The 18,442-nt window shown below is 26.6% G+C and overlaps 3 protein-coding genes across 3 annotated transcripts; 2 read left to right on the top strand and 1 right to left on the bottom strand.

The window, feature by feature from the left end:
• Positions 1-692: 692 nt before the first annotated feature.
• Positions 693-1,040, bottom strand: OCT59_024672 (uncharacterized protein; the record flags this gene model as incomplete). The annotated part of the gene is made up of 2 exons (XM_066133161.1): positions 693-913; positions 977-1,040. The coding sequence occupies 2 exons, from the start codon at positions 1,038-1,040 to the stop codon at positions 693-695; spliced, it is 285 nt and encodes a 94-aa protein (XP_065991595.1).
• A 5,489-nt stretch (positions 1,041-6,529) lies between these two features.
• OCT59_024671 (uncharacterized protein) lies at positions 6,530-7,925 on the top strand (the record flags this gene model as incomplete). Its single annotated transcript, XM_025327450.1, has 7 exons — positions 6,530-6,542; positions 6,662-6,768; positions 6,837-6,936; positions 7,004-7,200; positions 7,284-7,461; positions 7,532-7,657; positions 7,753-7,925. The coding sequence occupies 7 exons, from the start codon at positions 6,530-6,532 to the stop codon at positions 7,923-7,925; spliced, it is 894 nt and encodes a 297-aa protein (XP_025171257.1).
• A 6,098-nt stretch (positions 7,926-14,023) lies between these two features.
• OCT59_024670 (uncharacterized protein) lies at positions 14,024-16,748 on the top strand (the record flags this gene model as incomplete). Its single annotated transcript, XM_025330663.2, has 4 exons — positions 14,024-14,269; positions 14,688-14,726; positions 14,803-14,877; positions 14,964-16,748. 4 exons carry the CDS (start codon positions 14,024-14,026, stop codon positions 16,746-16,748), a joined length of 2,145 nt encoding a protein of 714 aa, XP_025171259.1.
• Positions 16,749-18,442: the final 1,694 nt, after the last annotated feature.

Genomic DNA, 18,442 nt, shown 5'->3' with positions numbered 1-18,442 from the left:
TCAAGCCACTTCTTTTTCTACCATTTTGTTTATTCTTGTGGCTTTGGAATGAAAGAAACTGACTGAAATAGGACAATACTAATAGATCACATTGGCAATTTAGTAAATATCTTAATAAATGATAAATTTTGTTAAATTAATTATTACAAATCACTAATAAAATGTTTATTCACTAACTAAAAACAATTCATCTTGGAAATAAAATGATTTTTAATTGATTAAATAGTATTGATAGTTCAAATAAACTAATATCACCAAATTCATTACTGACTAACACTGGTCAAAATAGTCCATTTTGTTCAAATTTCAAATTGACGAATGTTGGATGAAAGTTCTAGTACCTATCACCACCTATCTATCAGTTACCTATCTATCAACTATCCCACCTATCTGTCAACAATCGGTCACCTATCCAACACCAATCGGTCACCTATCTGTTAACAATCGGTCACCTATCTGTCAACAATAGGTCATCTATCTGTCAACAATCAGGCAGCCCGATAGGTGACCAATTGGTGTCAGATTTTGGCAGAAATCAGGCATCAATCAGGCAGCCCGATTGGTATCAGATTGGTAAAATCAGGCATCAACCAGACATCAATCAGGCACCCGATTGGTGACTGATTGGTGACTGATTTGACACTTTTTGACCTGTGACATCAGCATATATTCCTACAAAAATCCTTTCTGTTTCAATTGATCTTACTATTTGATTTCTTTATCTTCATGGCGTAAAGTTGATGGTATCCAGCCAAGTGTTTCCAGATTTTGAGATAACAGCATAATAAGCTGCTGCCATCCAATATAGCTGGTGAACCACTATCTGATTCAAAATTTGCAAGTGGTATATATTTATAATTGAGATTACCATTACCATTTCTGGTAATAAAAATTAACATGAAAACATGGCAATCTGTAAAAATAACATAAATAAATGGTCAGAAAAGTTGCAATTGAAGTAGTTTCTCTTCATAACCTATATCTTCATTTGAAAACATCCCATATTTTGCAGTAATTGCTCTAATTTCACTAATAACCATAATGTTAAGAGGATCAAGTAGGTCTTGTTTGCTTACAATAATAAAGTCTGGCTTTCATATATCTAAAAGAGGAAAATTATGTACATTTAAGACATTATAGTGTATTTCCTTGAATGCTCTTGTAATAACATCACATTCTTTAATAAAATACTTTTGTATAACCTTTTCTCCTCTTTGGAAATCTGGGATTTTATTTTTCTTGAATATACTAACCCTATTATTACTCCTCAACGTAATTGATTGTTTTAAAACAAACAGAAATGCCAGTTCATCCTTAACCAGCCTTTCCTTTTCAGTTTCAGTACAAGTTGCTAAGAAAACTTAATGTATGAATGTAAATATAATAAATTTTGAGTACCAACCTGAATTGGATGCATCAATTTTGAACTTTTTAAGTCTATTATTGACAATTTTTGTTATTTTTTAAGAAAATGAGCATTTTATAAACCCTAATAAATGGAATGAAAGACAAACAATTCATGCATTTCATTTAATTTGGCATTCAGCAATGTTCTTAAAAGCTTCCAATAATTCCTTGACCTTTCAATCCCTTTTAATCACAATTTCAATAACACAATAAATATTATTTTATATATACACTAGGTGTAACCTGTCGTGCTGCACCGGGGATAAAACTTCTTAGTATTTTGATAATAAATATTTACAATATGGTAAGGTTAGACTAATAAATTTATATAATCTATATAATTTACATATTTAATTCTATTTCATCATTTTTAGGTCCTTTAGTTCTTCCAGTAAGGTTCAGTTGTTTTTCACTTCACATTTCGTTTCTTACTAATTTTTTTATTTTTTATTTTGTTTCTGTTTCATATTTCATTTTTCACTAATTTATTTTATTTTTTTTCAGATATTTTAATTCTTTCAGTTCTACAATTAATAAAGGTATTTTTTTTATTTATTTTTTTTTTATTTCATTTTTATCTTATATTTCATTTCTTACTAACTTCATTTTTTGTTTACTTTATGGTTTATTTTTTACTTTGTTTCCTCATGATCACTTTTTTATTTTTGTCTCTCATCATTTTTCACTTTATACTACTTCTCATTATTTGTCTCCCATTATTTCTATTACATCTTCATTTTCCATTATTTCATTTTCTCTCCTATTTACTTCCCATCATTTCTTTTGTCTCTCAATCACTTCTTTTCATTTCCATTACTTCTTTTCGTCTCTTATCACTTCTTTTTATCTTTCATCATTCCTCTTTGTCTTCCATCTTTTCTTTTCGTCTCCCATCACTTCTTTTGTCTTCCATTACTTTTTTTCGTTTCTCATTACTCCTTTTCGTCTCCCATCACTTTTTTTGTCTTCCATCACTTTTTTTCATCTCCCATTACTCCTTTTCATCTCCCATTACTCCTTTTCATCTCCTATCACTTCTTTTCATCTCCAATTACTTCTTTTGTCTTCTATCACTTTTTTTCGTCTCCCATCAATCCTTTTCAGTTCGTTTCCCATCACTCCTCTTCATCCCTCATCACTACATTTTGTCTCTAATCACTCCTATTTGTCTCCCATCACTCCTCTTCATCTTCCATCACTTCTTTTCGTCACCCATCACTCCTATTCGTCACCCATTACTCCTTTTCACTTCTCTTCGTCTACAATCACTCCTTTTAGTCTCCCATAACCCCTCTTCATCTTCCCATCACTCCTTTTCATCTTCCATTACTCCTCTTCATCTTCCCATCACTCCTCTTCATCTCCCATCACTCTTTTTCATCATCCATCATGTCCTATTTTCCTTTTTGTTTCCTATCACTTCTCATTACTCTTTTTTACTCCCTTTCTTCTTCTATTACTTTCCATTACTCCATTGTTATTTCATTTTTTTTATTTGCATCTTTCTCTTTGATCATTGTCATTTACTTATCTTTTTTATTTATTGTTATTGTTTTTTTTATTGTATCACTTCATTAAAAATAAATACAGTGATTTTTTTCTTTAAAATCGAAAATGTGGGACTTAAATTTTAAAAAATTTCATTTAATAAGATTATTTTGAATAAATATGTTTGCAAAAAAAATTTTTTAAAAAATACCTTCACAATAAAATTTTGTTTAACTGATCAAAAATTAGCTAAGTTAAAAAAATCTATACATTTGCCGATCAAATAAATGGCCTTAACTTTTAAGTTTAAATCAGGCACTGAATCATGCTACACAATTCAAGATTATTTATACAGACTTAATCTAAACGTTAGAAGATCGACATGTATTTTTTTATTATATTATATAGATATTTATATAAGCTTCTAATAATTTTATTGGAATTGGAAGTGGCATTGGACTGAATGCCAAAGCATTTTCAACTTTTCAGCAATCCATGAATGGCATTTGATCACATGAAAAAAAGTATAAGTTGTTAAAATAAAGTGAACTGTTTTATTTTTTCCATTTTATATTGACAGTTGCTTTTATCATGAAATCGTTATCTATTAGCTTATTAATGACATGCTTATATTCCTATGATTAGTTCCTTTTTAACTCCTTTTCTTTGAACAATTCTTTTTAATTTTTATAATTATTTTATAATATTTTGACAAATTTTACTATTATATTATTTATATTTAATAAATAATTATGTTATAATGACATATTCTTACATAATAAAGAATAAACTTTTTATTAAATTATAAATTTTATGACTTTATGAATTGAACAAATTCCAGAGTGGTAGAAGCTGTTATTGCAAATAGTGCATGCTCTGAGAATCACCTTCTATTGTTCACATACAATAGAAAAACTTGTTGAATAATACCTAATAAATAGCTTTTACTATCGGCATATAGTAAATACCTTTTGGAAGGAATGGAAATTTATTAGAACTAAGAAATAAACTTTTTGAGAATGAGTTAATAAAGATAGATGAGATACTTGTTAATAATATTGCATAGGTAGTAAAGCATTATTTGGAGCTACTCTTAAAGATTCCCTATAAAAAAAGAAAATTCAGAATTTGTCCTAAAAAGTATGAAAAATGTCCAGAAATTTTCCATGCATCCAGAAAACATTCAGAAATGGTCATGTTTTGGAACACTTTCTGGACGTACAAATTCCAGATATTTTCTTAACACTCCAGAATTTGTCCAGAATTTGTCCAGAATCGAGCATCTGGAAAATGTTCCAAAACATGACCGTTTCCGAATATTTTTTGGATGTACAGAAAATTTTTGGACATTTTCCATACTTTTCAGGACAAATTCTGAATTTTCTTTTTTTATAGGAATTGTGAACTTGATTCTTATTTGGTGGCATAGTTAGTGGTAGGCACCCAATCCAAATGATCGACATAGTTTATAAGCTGAAACTTCGTGCACAAAACCTCAGCTAAGAAACTGCCCATGGGCAGATTTGCCCATGGGATTTGATTGGCTAATACTTAATTGGTATATATCGGCCAAATAAGGTAACTGAATGCAGATTTGCCTATAAACCAGCATGTGAGGATTGCATTGATATAAATTTTGTACTACCTAATAACCAAAAAAAGTCAAAAAAAAATTAAGGTTACACAGTAATTCTGACTGAAGTTGAAATCATTATAGCCAGAATTAAGCTAATTCTGGTCGACCAGTTTCTGTATAATAATTCGTCCAATTAAATTCCATCAATTCCTTTACCAAATGCGCAGTAATTTCTGGCCAAAATTAAGGTAACCGGCCAGAATTAAGTTATTTTGGCTGGACAAAATTGTCCATTTCAAATGAACCAATCAAATTTCATCAAATCATTTACCTAATAGACAAAATTGTCCGCTTTAAATGAGCCAATCAAATTTCATCAAATCATGGACAAAATTGTCCATTTTATATGAACCAATCAAATTTCATCAAATCATGGACAAAATTGTCCATTTTAAATGAGCCAATCAAATTTCATCAAATCATGGACAAAATTGTCCATTTTATATGAGCCAATCAAATTTCATCAAATCATGGACAAAATTGTCCGTTTTATATGAGCCAATCAAATTTCATCAAATCATGGACAAAATTGTCCATTTTATATGACCAATCAAATTTCATCAAATCATGACAAAATTGTCCGTTTTATATGAGCCAATCAAATTTCATCAAATCATGGACAAAATTGTCCGTTTTATATGAGCCAATCAAATTTCATCAAATCATGGACAAAATTGTCCGTTTTATATGAGCCAATCAAATTTCATCAAATCATTTACCTAATATGCGGTAATTTCTGGCCAAAATTAATGTGAACAGCCAGAATTAAGTTAATTTGGCTGGACAAAATTGTCTGTTTTATATGAGCCAATCAAATTTCATCAAATCATGGACAAAATTGTCCATTTTATATGAGCCAATCAAATTTCATCAAATCATGGACAAAATTGTCCGTTTTATATGAGCCAATCAAATTTCATCAAATCATTTACCTAATATGCGGTAATTTCTGGCCAAAATTAATGTGAACAGCCAGAATTAAGTTAATTTGGCTGGACAAAATTGTCTGTTTTATATGAGCCAATCAAATTTCATCAAATCATGGACAAAGTTGTCCGTTTTATATGAACCAATCAAATTTTATCAAATAATAGACAAAATTGTCCGTTTTATATGAGCCAATCAAATTTCATCAAATCATGGACAAAATTGTCCATTTTATATGAGCCAATCAAATTTCATCAAGTCATGGACAAAATTGTCCATTTTATATGAACCAATCAAATTCCATGGCAGATTTCGCCCATGGGCAGTTTCTTAGCTGAGATTTTCTGCACAAATTTTCAGCTTATAAACTTTATCATTTAAATCCAACCAATCAAATTTCATGGGCATTTATCCCATGGGCAGTTTCTTAGCTGAAATTTTGTGCAGAAACTTTCAGCTTATAAATTACATAGTTTGACCACCGGCCCGAATTAAATGTAATTCTGGCCAAATCGTTCTATTTATTGCAAAAACTGTTTACCTGCATACCATTAAGCACTTTATCACGTGAAGTTACTTTAAATCTAAAAAAGGAAAATTTTTTTGGTTCTTGCAAAAATAACATGATTTAGGTTTCACAATATTTCAAAAAGGAAATTTTTATGCTGTGCAGCCAGCATTATGGAATATAATTTTGTAATTTCTTCACCAAAATTTGTCCAGTCACATGATTATTATCAGCCAATCAAATTTCATAATTCCAATCTGATGATTATTATCAGCCAATCAAATCCATTATAATTCTTATCAAAAAATTATTTACAAGCAGTTTCTTATCAGCCAAATTTGTAAATCAGCCTGAGTTTTAATTGTTTAATTGCACAGTATTCTCTAAATTAAAATTTTTAGTTTCAGACCCTTTATATATTATCACGTAATATTCATTATCAAATACAATAGTAGACCCTAAAATTTCATTACGTATTTTATGTTACACAGAATTTATTTTAAATAGTGTTTACGTGGTTACATTAAAATATAAATTTACCTTCAAAATTTTTATCTGTCATCATGGAACAAGAAGGTGTTTAATATTTTAGTAGCAGTAATACAAATTTAGATATGTATATATATATATATATATTTATGAAACAATAAATAATTTTGTATAATCTTTTTTTTATATTTTATATGAACTTATAGGATTAACGAAAGAAAAATTAGATAAAATTGCGATGTTGCAAATGAAATATGATATTGAAGTAATGCACTTAGCAGAAGAATGCAATATGGAACCTGAATTTGTTAAAGTATTATGATTTTATTGAAGATTATATGACAATTATTATATTTGAATTAATAATAATTTTTTATATAGAATATCCTGAAAGACTTTCGTGAACCAGCTTTCAAAAAACTTAGAAAATGTAGTGCGTGGAATGCTTGGCAGGTAGAATGGTGGCAAGAGAACCAGGAATGTAGGTTAATTTTTAATTTTAAGGATTTTGCAATCAATAAATTTAATTTATACCTTTTATTTTTTAGTAAGTGTTATGTCACCAAATGCTCAACAAAAGTGTGCAATGGAGTGGAATGACCTTGATGCAGAAAAAAAAGAGCAGTATACTCAAGCTGCTGATAAGATGAATGAATGTCGTAGTTTAAATAAAACAGGCCTTATCAAAGATCTCAATAAAAGAAAAATCGAAATCAATAAGCAAATTAAGGAACTTCGAAAAATTGTTAGTTATATTTATATTCTGGGCATATTTTTATTTTATCTTTTTTTTTTAATTATTTTAACATTCTGGATATTTTATTATAGTATAAAACACTGTATAGCTCATGTGGTGTTGATATTTTAAGCATTGCAGTTTCGTATGTTGATGGTATTAATCCAAATTGGTTTGGAACTAAAGTCGGTGAGGACTTTTACGCTCAGTGTGATACGCTTGATCAGATTTTAACTGTTTTTCAAAGTTATTCCACTTTAAAAAAAGCAGGTGCGTCTTTTAATAATAAATAAATGTTTTAATATATATTCAATATTTTTCTTACTATTTTATTTGATAGAAAGAGACAAGGTTATTAATAATATTGAAATGTCTCATGATGTTAATGCTATTCAGATTAAGGATGTAAGTGTTAATAGTAAAAAAACTAGAGATAATGTTAGACAGATTTTACGTGAAAAATTTCGTAAGTAAATATTATATATATATATATGATTTTAAAAAAGATTTCAAGTAATTAAGATTTTTTTTTTAAAAAAAACATACATATATATTTGACAGGTATGGCAACTGGTAAAGAATTGATACCTTATAAAAATTGGCAGCTTCAAACTAAATATCAGTTACACGGTTGGCCACATAAGGTTGAATTTGTGGATTATGCTAACCTTACTGAAAATGATAAAGTTAAAGTATTGAATGCATTGAATGATATCCACTTTACTGAAAATTAATGTACATGTAGAGATACGTGTAATGAAATTAATAAGAGAGTTTAGTAAACTTTGTGCTATTGTTTTGACTGTCATATTTTAAAATTTAAAAAAAAGTTTACATAATAGCATTTTGGAACTCTTTCATTTTTTATTTCAAAAGATAAATGAATTTAGCAAACTAAAAAATTTTATAAACTGTAATTCACCATCAACCTATTACATTCATTATTCCTGTACTTGTGCTTTATGTCATTAAACTCTTTCTCTAATAGCAACATATAGGGAAACCCATGTTATTTATTTTATTGATTAATTGATTCATACACAATTTATCTGATCGCAAATTATATTCATTTTATTATAATATTATTGATATTTATTAAGATTATTAAAAGAAATTATGTGGCAAAAAAAATTAATTATTTGACTACTATTACAATTATTCGATAATTGGTCATAAATCATATGGCGCATTAACTAAATATAATGCACACTATAATCATATGATATAATCATGGGTATATATGTAATTTTGTGTAATAAAATAAAATAAATAAAGTGATCGGCAAATTGGAACATACTGTTTCGTCTACAAGTTGGGAATTAGTTGAGAATTTATTTTTAAACCAATAAAGTAAGTACATTTTTTTTAAGTAAATCAAGCTTTAAAAGAAATTTGAAGTCTTTTAAATTTATTTAAGAGTTTAATTTTATAATATTTTAATATTTTTTGCGTTTTATTTTTTTTATTTTGATTTTATAAAATATATAACTATTTTTATTTAATTTACTTTCTTATTTAATAGATATGATTCACTGGATTTTTGTTTAGTTTAACGAAGCTTTAATGAAAATTTTAACCCAATATCAAGAGTTTTTTCATTTCGTTACAAAATTTGTGTAACATAAATTAATAAACGTAATGTATCAAACATAATTTGTCAAAATTACATTATTCAATCATCATTATAAATTATAAATTATAATAATTAGGTGATCATAATTATTTAGTAATAATTCTTAATATAACAATTTATTTAATAATTTGATTATTGCATATTAATATCTTTATCCTCATCTTCGTAAATTTCTTCACCTTCACTTTCACTTTCGTAACCTTCGCCTTCATAATCTTCACCTTCAATCTGAATTTCTAAATTTTCTAATTCTAGATTTTCTCTTGAAAGTCTATCTTCTTCTTTTTCATTCATTGATATATATATTGATGGATTTAAATTTTTGCTTTCACCCCTTACGCTAGTTTCATTAATTTTCAAAAAAGCATCCTGACATTGTTTTATATTTTTTTTTATTTTTTCATAGTAGCCTTTTAAAATATAAACTATACCTTTCTAAATAAATAAATATATATAATTATATAAGATACTGTATTATAATTAAAAAATTTTGTGCACTGTAAATAATAAATACTTTCCTCAAATAGATTATTAGTTATTTCAAGTTGTTGCAGTATCTTTACAATTTCCAATTTTTGATTAATCCAAAAAGTGTATAGTCTATTTAATTCAATTGGAATTAAATTGATCTCTTCTTCAGCTCGTTTAAAATTATTAAAATGTTGAATTGAATGATTGATAACAATTCGTGGTATATTAGTATCGTTATCGACTGCTAAGTCTAATGATTTCCAAAAATTAGATCCATGATTAACTATATCATTAAAAGTTGCTTTAGGAAAGTTATCAGCTAGTTTAGACGACCAATTTGATCTTAAATGTTGGTAATGCAAGATTTGTACTTCGATTTGCTTGGAAATTTTACTAACTTCAATCTTTATTTTTGATGCCAATTTATGTCCTATTTTTTTTTCAAAAAAAAAAATAAAATGGAAATTATAAAATTGTTAAAATAAATCTTATCATACTAAATGCTTACCTTTATGATCCGTATTATACAATTGTGAGGTGTTAAAAATATATTCATTACGTAGTTTTCTTAATTTATCTGATATTAAATCTAAATTACGCCTACAATAATCATCAAGGTAATTGCTATACTTTGGATCAAATGGGTTCCATCGATCAAATTCAAGAATATCCAAATTTTCTTCGCATTCTTTGATTTTTTTAAGACACATGTCTTTTGATTTTATTAATGATGCTTTTGATCTTTCTAATTTGGATTCTTCTATTTGAATACTATTATATGAGATTGAAAAATTATAAATGAGTATATAATTTAAAATATTATTGAATAATACAATATTTAATATGTACTTATACTTGTGATAATCCATTAAATATGAAAAATATTGTTCTTTTCCCATTAATTGCTCTTTAAAAACTAAAAAAAAAATTTAATTAATAAATATATTTAATATTATTATTAAAAATAAATACTTCATTCATACCAATATTTTTTTTCTGATTTTCAATTGCAATAAGAATTTTGCTTTCGTCTATACCATGTTGTTTATTCAATTCTTCTAAAGATATTTTAGAATCCAAACTTAGTTTTTTTGCACGGTGAAAACGTTTCGCTAAAGAATATGCTAATAAGATTACAATGAAAAATACATAATTATTTGTTATAATCAATCAAATAGATGTTAAGATAATAATGAAACTGAAAAGAAAATCCAAAAGTTGCAAGATGCCCAAGATATTAATAAAGAGAAATAGTTATATAAATAAATCACTTGCCTAAGTTATTTATCATTCTTTGACTAATATTTTGAATTGCTAATTCTAAAATATCTAGTCTATGTGATGGTCTCATATATTTGGTTGTTAAAGCAAAGCGGCCAAGATAGGACCATAATCGTTCAAGACTTTCACCATCAGTTAATCCAATTGACGAACAAATTCTTGGATGATATTTAAGCTGACATTTCATTGAATGGGCGAATGCATGAAATATAGATATACACCAATCAAAGCGAGATTTAAACTGAAAAAGGGCACTCTCACTTTTATTTATATGTGCATGAAAAGAACATGCAATATCATATAAAACAACAAATGATTGAGAACTTTCGTTAAAAGTATCTTGTAATTGATAAAGAAGGCATTCTGCTAGCGAAAACCTATAATGATAAAGCCATATACATAATTAATTAAGCTTAATTGAATGAATAAAGTAATAAATAATTTTACGTTTTTACCTTTCTCCAATTCCTTTTAGATTAATAAACTTTAATGGTATTCCATGCCTACATGTGCTACCAAATAATCCTGTATCATCTAAATGTTTTGATTTTATATTAGAACGGGCTTGATCAGCTGCTTTAAAATAACTGTCACACGCAGTTTCCTTGAAATAAAAAAATTGTTATAAAATTATAAAAATACAAATATAAAACAATATAACTACAGTTTTTTACATACTTGATTCTTAGTAGATTTATTTCGAGATGAATCATGTGTAATCATCCATTCATCAAATTGTTTTTGCTTTATAATAAATTGATCTTTAACTAATTGATCATTGATATCATTTCCAGCACATTTTAATCTTCTTAGTTGGAAGTTTCCATCCAGTGCAACTATTATTTTTGCATTTTTTTCATTTGGCTATGATTATTAAAAGAAAATAACATTTAGAAATACAATATAAGACAACCAATCTACAGTAAATTATCTAGAATAAATACCTGCGGACATGCTGGGCAATTAAAATCATAATTTTTTTTGAGCATACTTGTAACAGTATTTTTGATTTGATTTTTAATTGCTAAATAGTAATGAGCAGTAGACGTGAATAGATAGTAAATATTCTATAATATATAATATCAAATAGTATCAAAATTGAAGAAAATTTAGAAAGTTGTAAAATTAAATAATTAAATGGTAATTATTCAGAATCATGTAATAATAAAATTAAAACTAAAAATAATTAATTATATTGAACTTACTTTATTAATATTTTGAGAGGAATGAAGTGCATCTAAAACTCGACAAAAAGAATGATAGGGAACGTGTGCTTGTAGTAATAATTCTGCGTAAAGATCAAGAAGTTCAAATGTAAATGCAACATTTGGATTAACAGGTGTAGAAGGAAATAGTTTATGCTTAATTAGCGTTTCAACAATTCCTTTACAACCTGGAATGTTCACTGAAAATTGTCCTATTTAAATTATTTTTATTTCATTAATAGAAATATAAATAATATCAATAACATTAACTCATTAACTTATTTACCTTTTAAATGAACTACTAATATTTTGAAAGCTTGATGTTCACAGTTTTCAGAACAGATTTGAGGCAATTTTAACGTCCTATTGTGATTACTATTGCTATCTTGATCTAATAAAATTCTCTGATGAAAAATATTAATGTTATTATGGAATAAGTCTTCACAGACTGAGCAAAAATATACATCAGATCCACAATCCATGCAACGGAATGTGGCAGGTTTCTTGCATTTAATACAATTGCGGTCCTTATCCAGGGCATTATTCTCAATCATTACATTAAATAGTCTAGGTAAAATCTCTTTCCAATTATCAATAAGCTTTTTCTGTGCATTGCGATATAAACCTTTTGCTGCATTAAAATTTTGGCCATTTACACAGTGTGTGTGTAATTTATTTTCGTCGATGTCTTCCCATTCAACTTTTTCATCTTTCACAGTTACATTTTTATTTATTCTAAACCTTTTATATCCTTTTTGATACTTTTGAATTATGATTTTTTTAGCATTTCTTTTATTTATCGACGCTCGATTTGGTTTGTAATATTTAGGACCTACAAAATATTATATTTGTTACCTAAAATTCTTTGGTCTATAGAGAATTAAATTATTATAAGCATACCTATTTTTCTTTTTTTTTTATTTATATTAGAGCTTAAAAGCTGTTAATAGTTTACAATATAAAAGTTAATAAATGCCTGAAACTATAATTTACTATATTAGTAATACTTAAATATACAGACGTTAAGACTGTCCATAATTAATGGAGTTTAAAAATAAAAAAAATAATTTATTGAAATATTAAAAAATTCAAATTATATCTGTATATGATCAACGTCAATAATCATGAATTTTATATCATTTGCAAATCACACTAATATAAGTATTACTTTTTGCTACAAATTCGTTATCAAAATGTCAAACCATCTCTTAATTAAAAATTCGCGAATTTGAGTTTTGCCTGGTTAAAAGCTAATAAAAAGTTAAATCATGTAATTTACTTTTTCATTTCTAAACAATTTTGTCCACTTATTTTCATTTTATTTTTTTCCTTGAATTTTCGTTCCTAGACAATTTTGTTCACTTTTTCTCTTATATCAAGCTAAAATAATTTCGTCTGAATAATTTTCTCTATTTTTATACTTTAGTTTAGAATAATTTCATTTTTAGACAAAGTTCTTTATTTTTTAAGGTAAATTGACTGAATTTAAACGTTACAAATCACTATATAAATTATATAAAAAATATGTGAATGGATTTTAAAATTTATATCTTAATTTTATTTATCTATTTATTTATTTTTTTAATAAAGCATCAAAATTGAGAGCACAAGCAAGTAGAAATATCAAAATAATAGTATCAATACAATCATGGTACAATCAGCTCTGAATTTTGACAACAAATTTTTTAATATAACGGATCTTACCAATTTTAATATATAAAAAAAAATCTCGTTATACCAAACTGAATATTACTAATTAAATAAATGCCTTATGCCATTTAACAAAGTAACTTCTACAAATAACAAATATAAAATGACTCTTCCCATAATGAATTTTCTTTTATACAAATTTTTTTATTATAACAAATTTTTACTATAACAAATTTTTTTACTATAACAAAGATATTCTGTGCGACGCGAAACCTTTCATAATATAATAAATATTAACATTATACCATATTTTCCCAAATTTCCCATATTATACTATATATTTTTCTTATAACGAAGGATAATTTGCCCTGATACAAATTCATTATAACTGTATATATTGTACAGATCAAATTGCACTTTCAGTTTCCTGATCTCTATTTGTCATCCTGTGACACAAAAAACTGACGATCAAATTTGGTATGCTGATTTGTTGCGTCACTAGCTATAAACTATTTATTTATTCTCCGTGTTTTGTTTTTTACGTTTGCATGTTTGCCCTAATTTTTCAATTAACCATTCTTAATAAAAAATAATGTCAAAGGAAGCTCTTACACCTTCTTCAATTTTTAATTCTAGGATACGTGGAAAAATAATAGAGCTTGACGAACATGATCAAAGTTTAATTTCAGAGGCTTTATCCATCATTTGGACTAAAACGCATAAAAAAGTTGAATCATGTTTATTTGAAAGAAACAAAGCTACAGTATTTTGTAATAAAAATGGTCGTATATATTTTGACCTAGTTGAGCGCGAGGAACTAAGTTCATTAGAATATAAGGTAGAATTTGATGGAAAATTTTATCTACTTTTTAATTTCGTACATAAATGACTTTATTCGCTTTTTCTTTTTAATTTCAAATTTTGTCCATTTCTTTTAATTTTGTTGGTGAAGAATTTTATTTGCTTTTTTTTTAACTTTTTCTGGACAATTTTGTCAATTTTTTTTTAATTTCATTTATGGACAATTTTGTCCATTTTTTTTTTAAATTTTGTTTATGGACATAATCTTATTTGTAAACAGTTTTGTCCACTTTTTTTTTAATTTCGTTCATGGACAGTTTTTTCTATTTTTTCTTTAATTTCGTTCATGGATAATTCTGTCTTTTTTTTAAATTTTGTTCGTGAATAATTTTAATTTTATCATTTTTTTCTTTTAATTTTAATTAATCTTATTCTATCTAATTTAACACCTTCAGAAACTTCAACAGAAAGAAAATGAATTACAAGAAATCAAAGTATATATTAGTATTTTCTGTATGTCTTTTCGTAAGGGTTATTTATTATTCACCATTTTATGTAATTATTATATAGAAAAAATTGAGTAGCGAGCTTGAAATTTATAGGCGTAGATGTGAGGAAATTTCAAATCAAAATATTCATTTACAGGTAAAAATATTATATTAAATTTTTTTTTAAGTATTTTTGCTATGCGTTATAATTTATAATAATTTTATTTTTATTTTTTATGAAAGAATGAATTACATCAACTCCAAACTTCAAATATTTCATGTACTCCTGGTACTGTCGACACCATAGTCTCTGATGAATTGAATTTTGAACAACTGCCTCCCAAATCAACTTTTGGCTCAGTATTCTGTCAAGATTCTGATAATTTGGATTTTGCACGTATTGTAAACTGTGATATGGCTATTAACGGTTTGACAACTATCAATACGCCTGATGAAATTTGGGTAAATTTAAATAGACGTTGCATTAAAAAATTTGGTAATAATAACTGTATAAAAAGCAATGCTACCATTTCTGACATAACTTGGGCGTGTACGACCTTACCTGCCTATTTAAGTTGGAGTTGGATAGTAAATTATCATAATGATATCAAGAGGTGGATCGCAAGAATCGACGATTTCAATTCAAAAAATTCTGAAGGATTTGAAGCATCTCAAATACCATCATCTTCAGTAAAAATAGTATCACAACCACGATCTCATATAAAAGAAATACCATCACAGCCACCGGCCTTTTCAGAAGAAGAATCATCTTCTTTAGAAGAAATAGAATTACATCCATCATCTCCTTCAAAAGAAACAGAATTACCACCATCTCCACCATCTCCTTTGGTAGAAATAACACTAGCTTCTGTATCAGCTATTCCAGAAACATTATCTGCTTCAGGAAACATGAAATCACAAGCGTTATCTACCTCAAATAAAACAATACTACAACCAATAGCTGCTTTAGAAAAACAACCAACATCACAATCAGTTGCTTCCTTAAAAAAAGCATCACGACCAATAACTGCTTCAACATCACAATTATCAGATTTTCAAGTATTAGCTATACCAGAAGTCTCAAAAAATACAACATCACAATCATCTGCTTCAACATCACAATTACACTCCCAAGTAGCTATACCAGAAGCAGTAGCACAAAAAAAATGCGATTATATTTATATTTCATCGGATGAAGATGAGGAGGATTATAATTATGTGAATGATACTGAAAGTATGAAAGTTGCAAAACAACAAACATTAAATTCCACCCAATTATTATTATTCAAAAAAGGGAAAAAATTACGTGAAATTTTATTGAATTCACAAACTGATAATGAGACTCTTATCAATCTTGAGCATTCAAAATTTGAACTAACGAATGTTATAGCTGAATTATCAGCTACACCTATAAAAGTAACTGATGTGAAAACTGCAGAAGAGAGAATTCTTCAATGGAAAAACCAAGAATTGCAGTGTGAAAAATTTAGAATAACTGCAGAATCATATAACTTATTACATTTAATGTCATTAGTTCGAGTTTATGAAGACCTTATAAGAATTGGTGAAGAACTGAAAAAAAATCCCGAAAATGGTGTTAAAAATGTAAGAACCTGGGTAATAGGTTTTATGCGCGATAAGCTGAAAACAAACAGTAAAGCAGAACAAAGAATTAGGCTAGGATGTAATCGATTGCGCAAGTTATTTAATGAAGGTATTACATGTGCACAACTTGTGCAGTCTGGGTTACGTAAATGTGATTTTTTTACCAAAAATGAAAATTACGAAATTTTTTTATCCCAAATACCCTCATTGGAAACACGCCATTCAATTTCATCAAATTTATCAAATGAGCGTCTTTCAGATTTACTAGATATTTCTCAATCAGAACGGCTTCAACTATATGATGAAGTTTTTGATAACGTGCCAGTAGTACCTCAAAAAAAGGTTATCTTCAAATTAGATTTGAGTAAAGGCTTTGAAAATGTAACTGATGAATTTCGAAATAGTGAATATATCATTACTTAGATATTTTTTTATTTGGTCAATTTTTTAGTAGATAGAATTTTATCGATTTTTTTTTTGGTAACAATGCAAAATGTTAAATAAAAATAATTTTACTTGCAAAGGGACAATTTTGTCCACTTACATCATCTATTTTTTATTCCATTTATATCATTTTAATAAAACTTATTACTAAAGCCTAAATAGCCAGAATTTGCTACAAATAAAATGAAAGGACGATTTTAATGCTTACTGGAAAGTGAAATTCACTGGGAAAGGGGGTGAACTTCACCAGTAAAATTTATCATATTATATAACTATGATTTTTTTTTCATTTGAATAAAAAAAATTTAATAACTATTCATAAACATAATAAATATAATTTTTTTTTTTTACATAATCACTCACTATATTTTATTATACAACAAACAAATATGATATATACAATAAGTTACATATTATTTTAAAATAAATTCAGCTTAATGAACATTCTCCCCATTGGAACACTAAATGTAATAAAAATTTTTGATTTATTGTTTTCATAATCCATTATACCAAAAGTTAACAAAATAAATAATTAAGGTAATATATCAATTAAAAAGAATTGACAGAAATAGAAAATTTAAGAGACATCAAATTTTAAATAAAATCATTAAGAACAATATAATCAAAACGATTAACGAAAAAATAGTTTGTGTAATTACATCTCAAATAAAGCCATCAGAAAGAGATTAATGAAAAGATGGATGATCATAAAAAAAAAAAAGAAGGAACGTTAGTAGCGTTCCCAAATTAAACAAAAAATGAAACAGGATGAAAAGGAAATAAAACACATCTTGTAATTTTAAATTCTTGGTCGATTTTCTCATTTGGCCATTCCTAAAAAAAAAGAAAGAGAAGGAAACGTTAGTGACGTCCCAAATCAATAAAAAATGAAGGCATTTATATTAAAAAGAAATGAAAAAAATTAAAACGCCACCTACTTGTAAACCAGAATACAGGTCAATTTTTAGAGTCATTCAGCCATTCCTAAAAAAAATAGAAAGAGAAGTGACGTTCTCAAGTCAAGAAAAAACAAAAAAATGAAAAAGAAACAAAATGTCACTTACCTCGCAAACTAAAAATACAGGTTGATTTTTGTCTATTTCAAAAAATAGGAAAAGAAAAAGAAATGTTAATAATGTTTCAATCAAAGAGGAAAACAAAAAAGAGCAGAAAAAGAAGTGAAATGGCATTTACCTTACAACATTAAAGTTTCTAAATAAATAAATACATTCATTATAATGTAATTAAAATGATGCCAATCACGAGATGTACCAAATGAAATACTCAGTGAATATCACCTCTAGTGAATTTTTTTTTAAATTAACCTCCAAATTTAATATTATGAATTAAATTGCTTATTTTCCTCCAATTTTGTAGTTCAAATTCTTTTTTTGAGAATTTCAATTCTCTTTCTTCCACTAACAGTTCACGTTCTTTTAATTCAATCATTTTTTCTTAATAATCAAGATTAATTTAATACAAGAAGTTTCTTTTGTATCTATATTATTACTTCTTGTATTACAAGCAATTTTACTTTTTTTACGCTTGAACTGAACTTATTGACGTTGATTTTCTTTTAACAATGCATCTAGATAATTATTAATATTATTAATTAATTAATTAATTAATTTAAATTATACAAATAGGACAAATTCTAAAATAAATTTTAATAC

Source organism: Rhizophagus irregularis, chromosome 5 (assembly GCF_026210795.1).
Source record: "Rhizophagus irregularis chromosome 5, complete sequence".
Classification (NCBI taxonomy): domain Eukaryota; kingdom Fungi; phylum Glomeromycota; class Glomeromycetes; order Glomerales; family Glomeraceae; genus Rhizophagus; species Rhizophagus irregularis.
The sequence above is the reverse complement of the archived record's forward strand: the minus strand, read 5'-3'. Positions and strand labels throughout refer to the sequence as shown.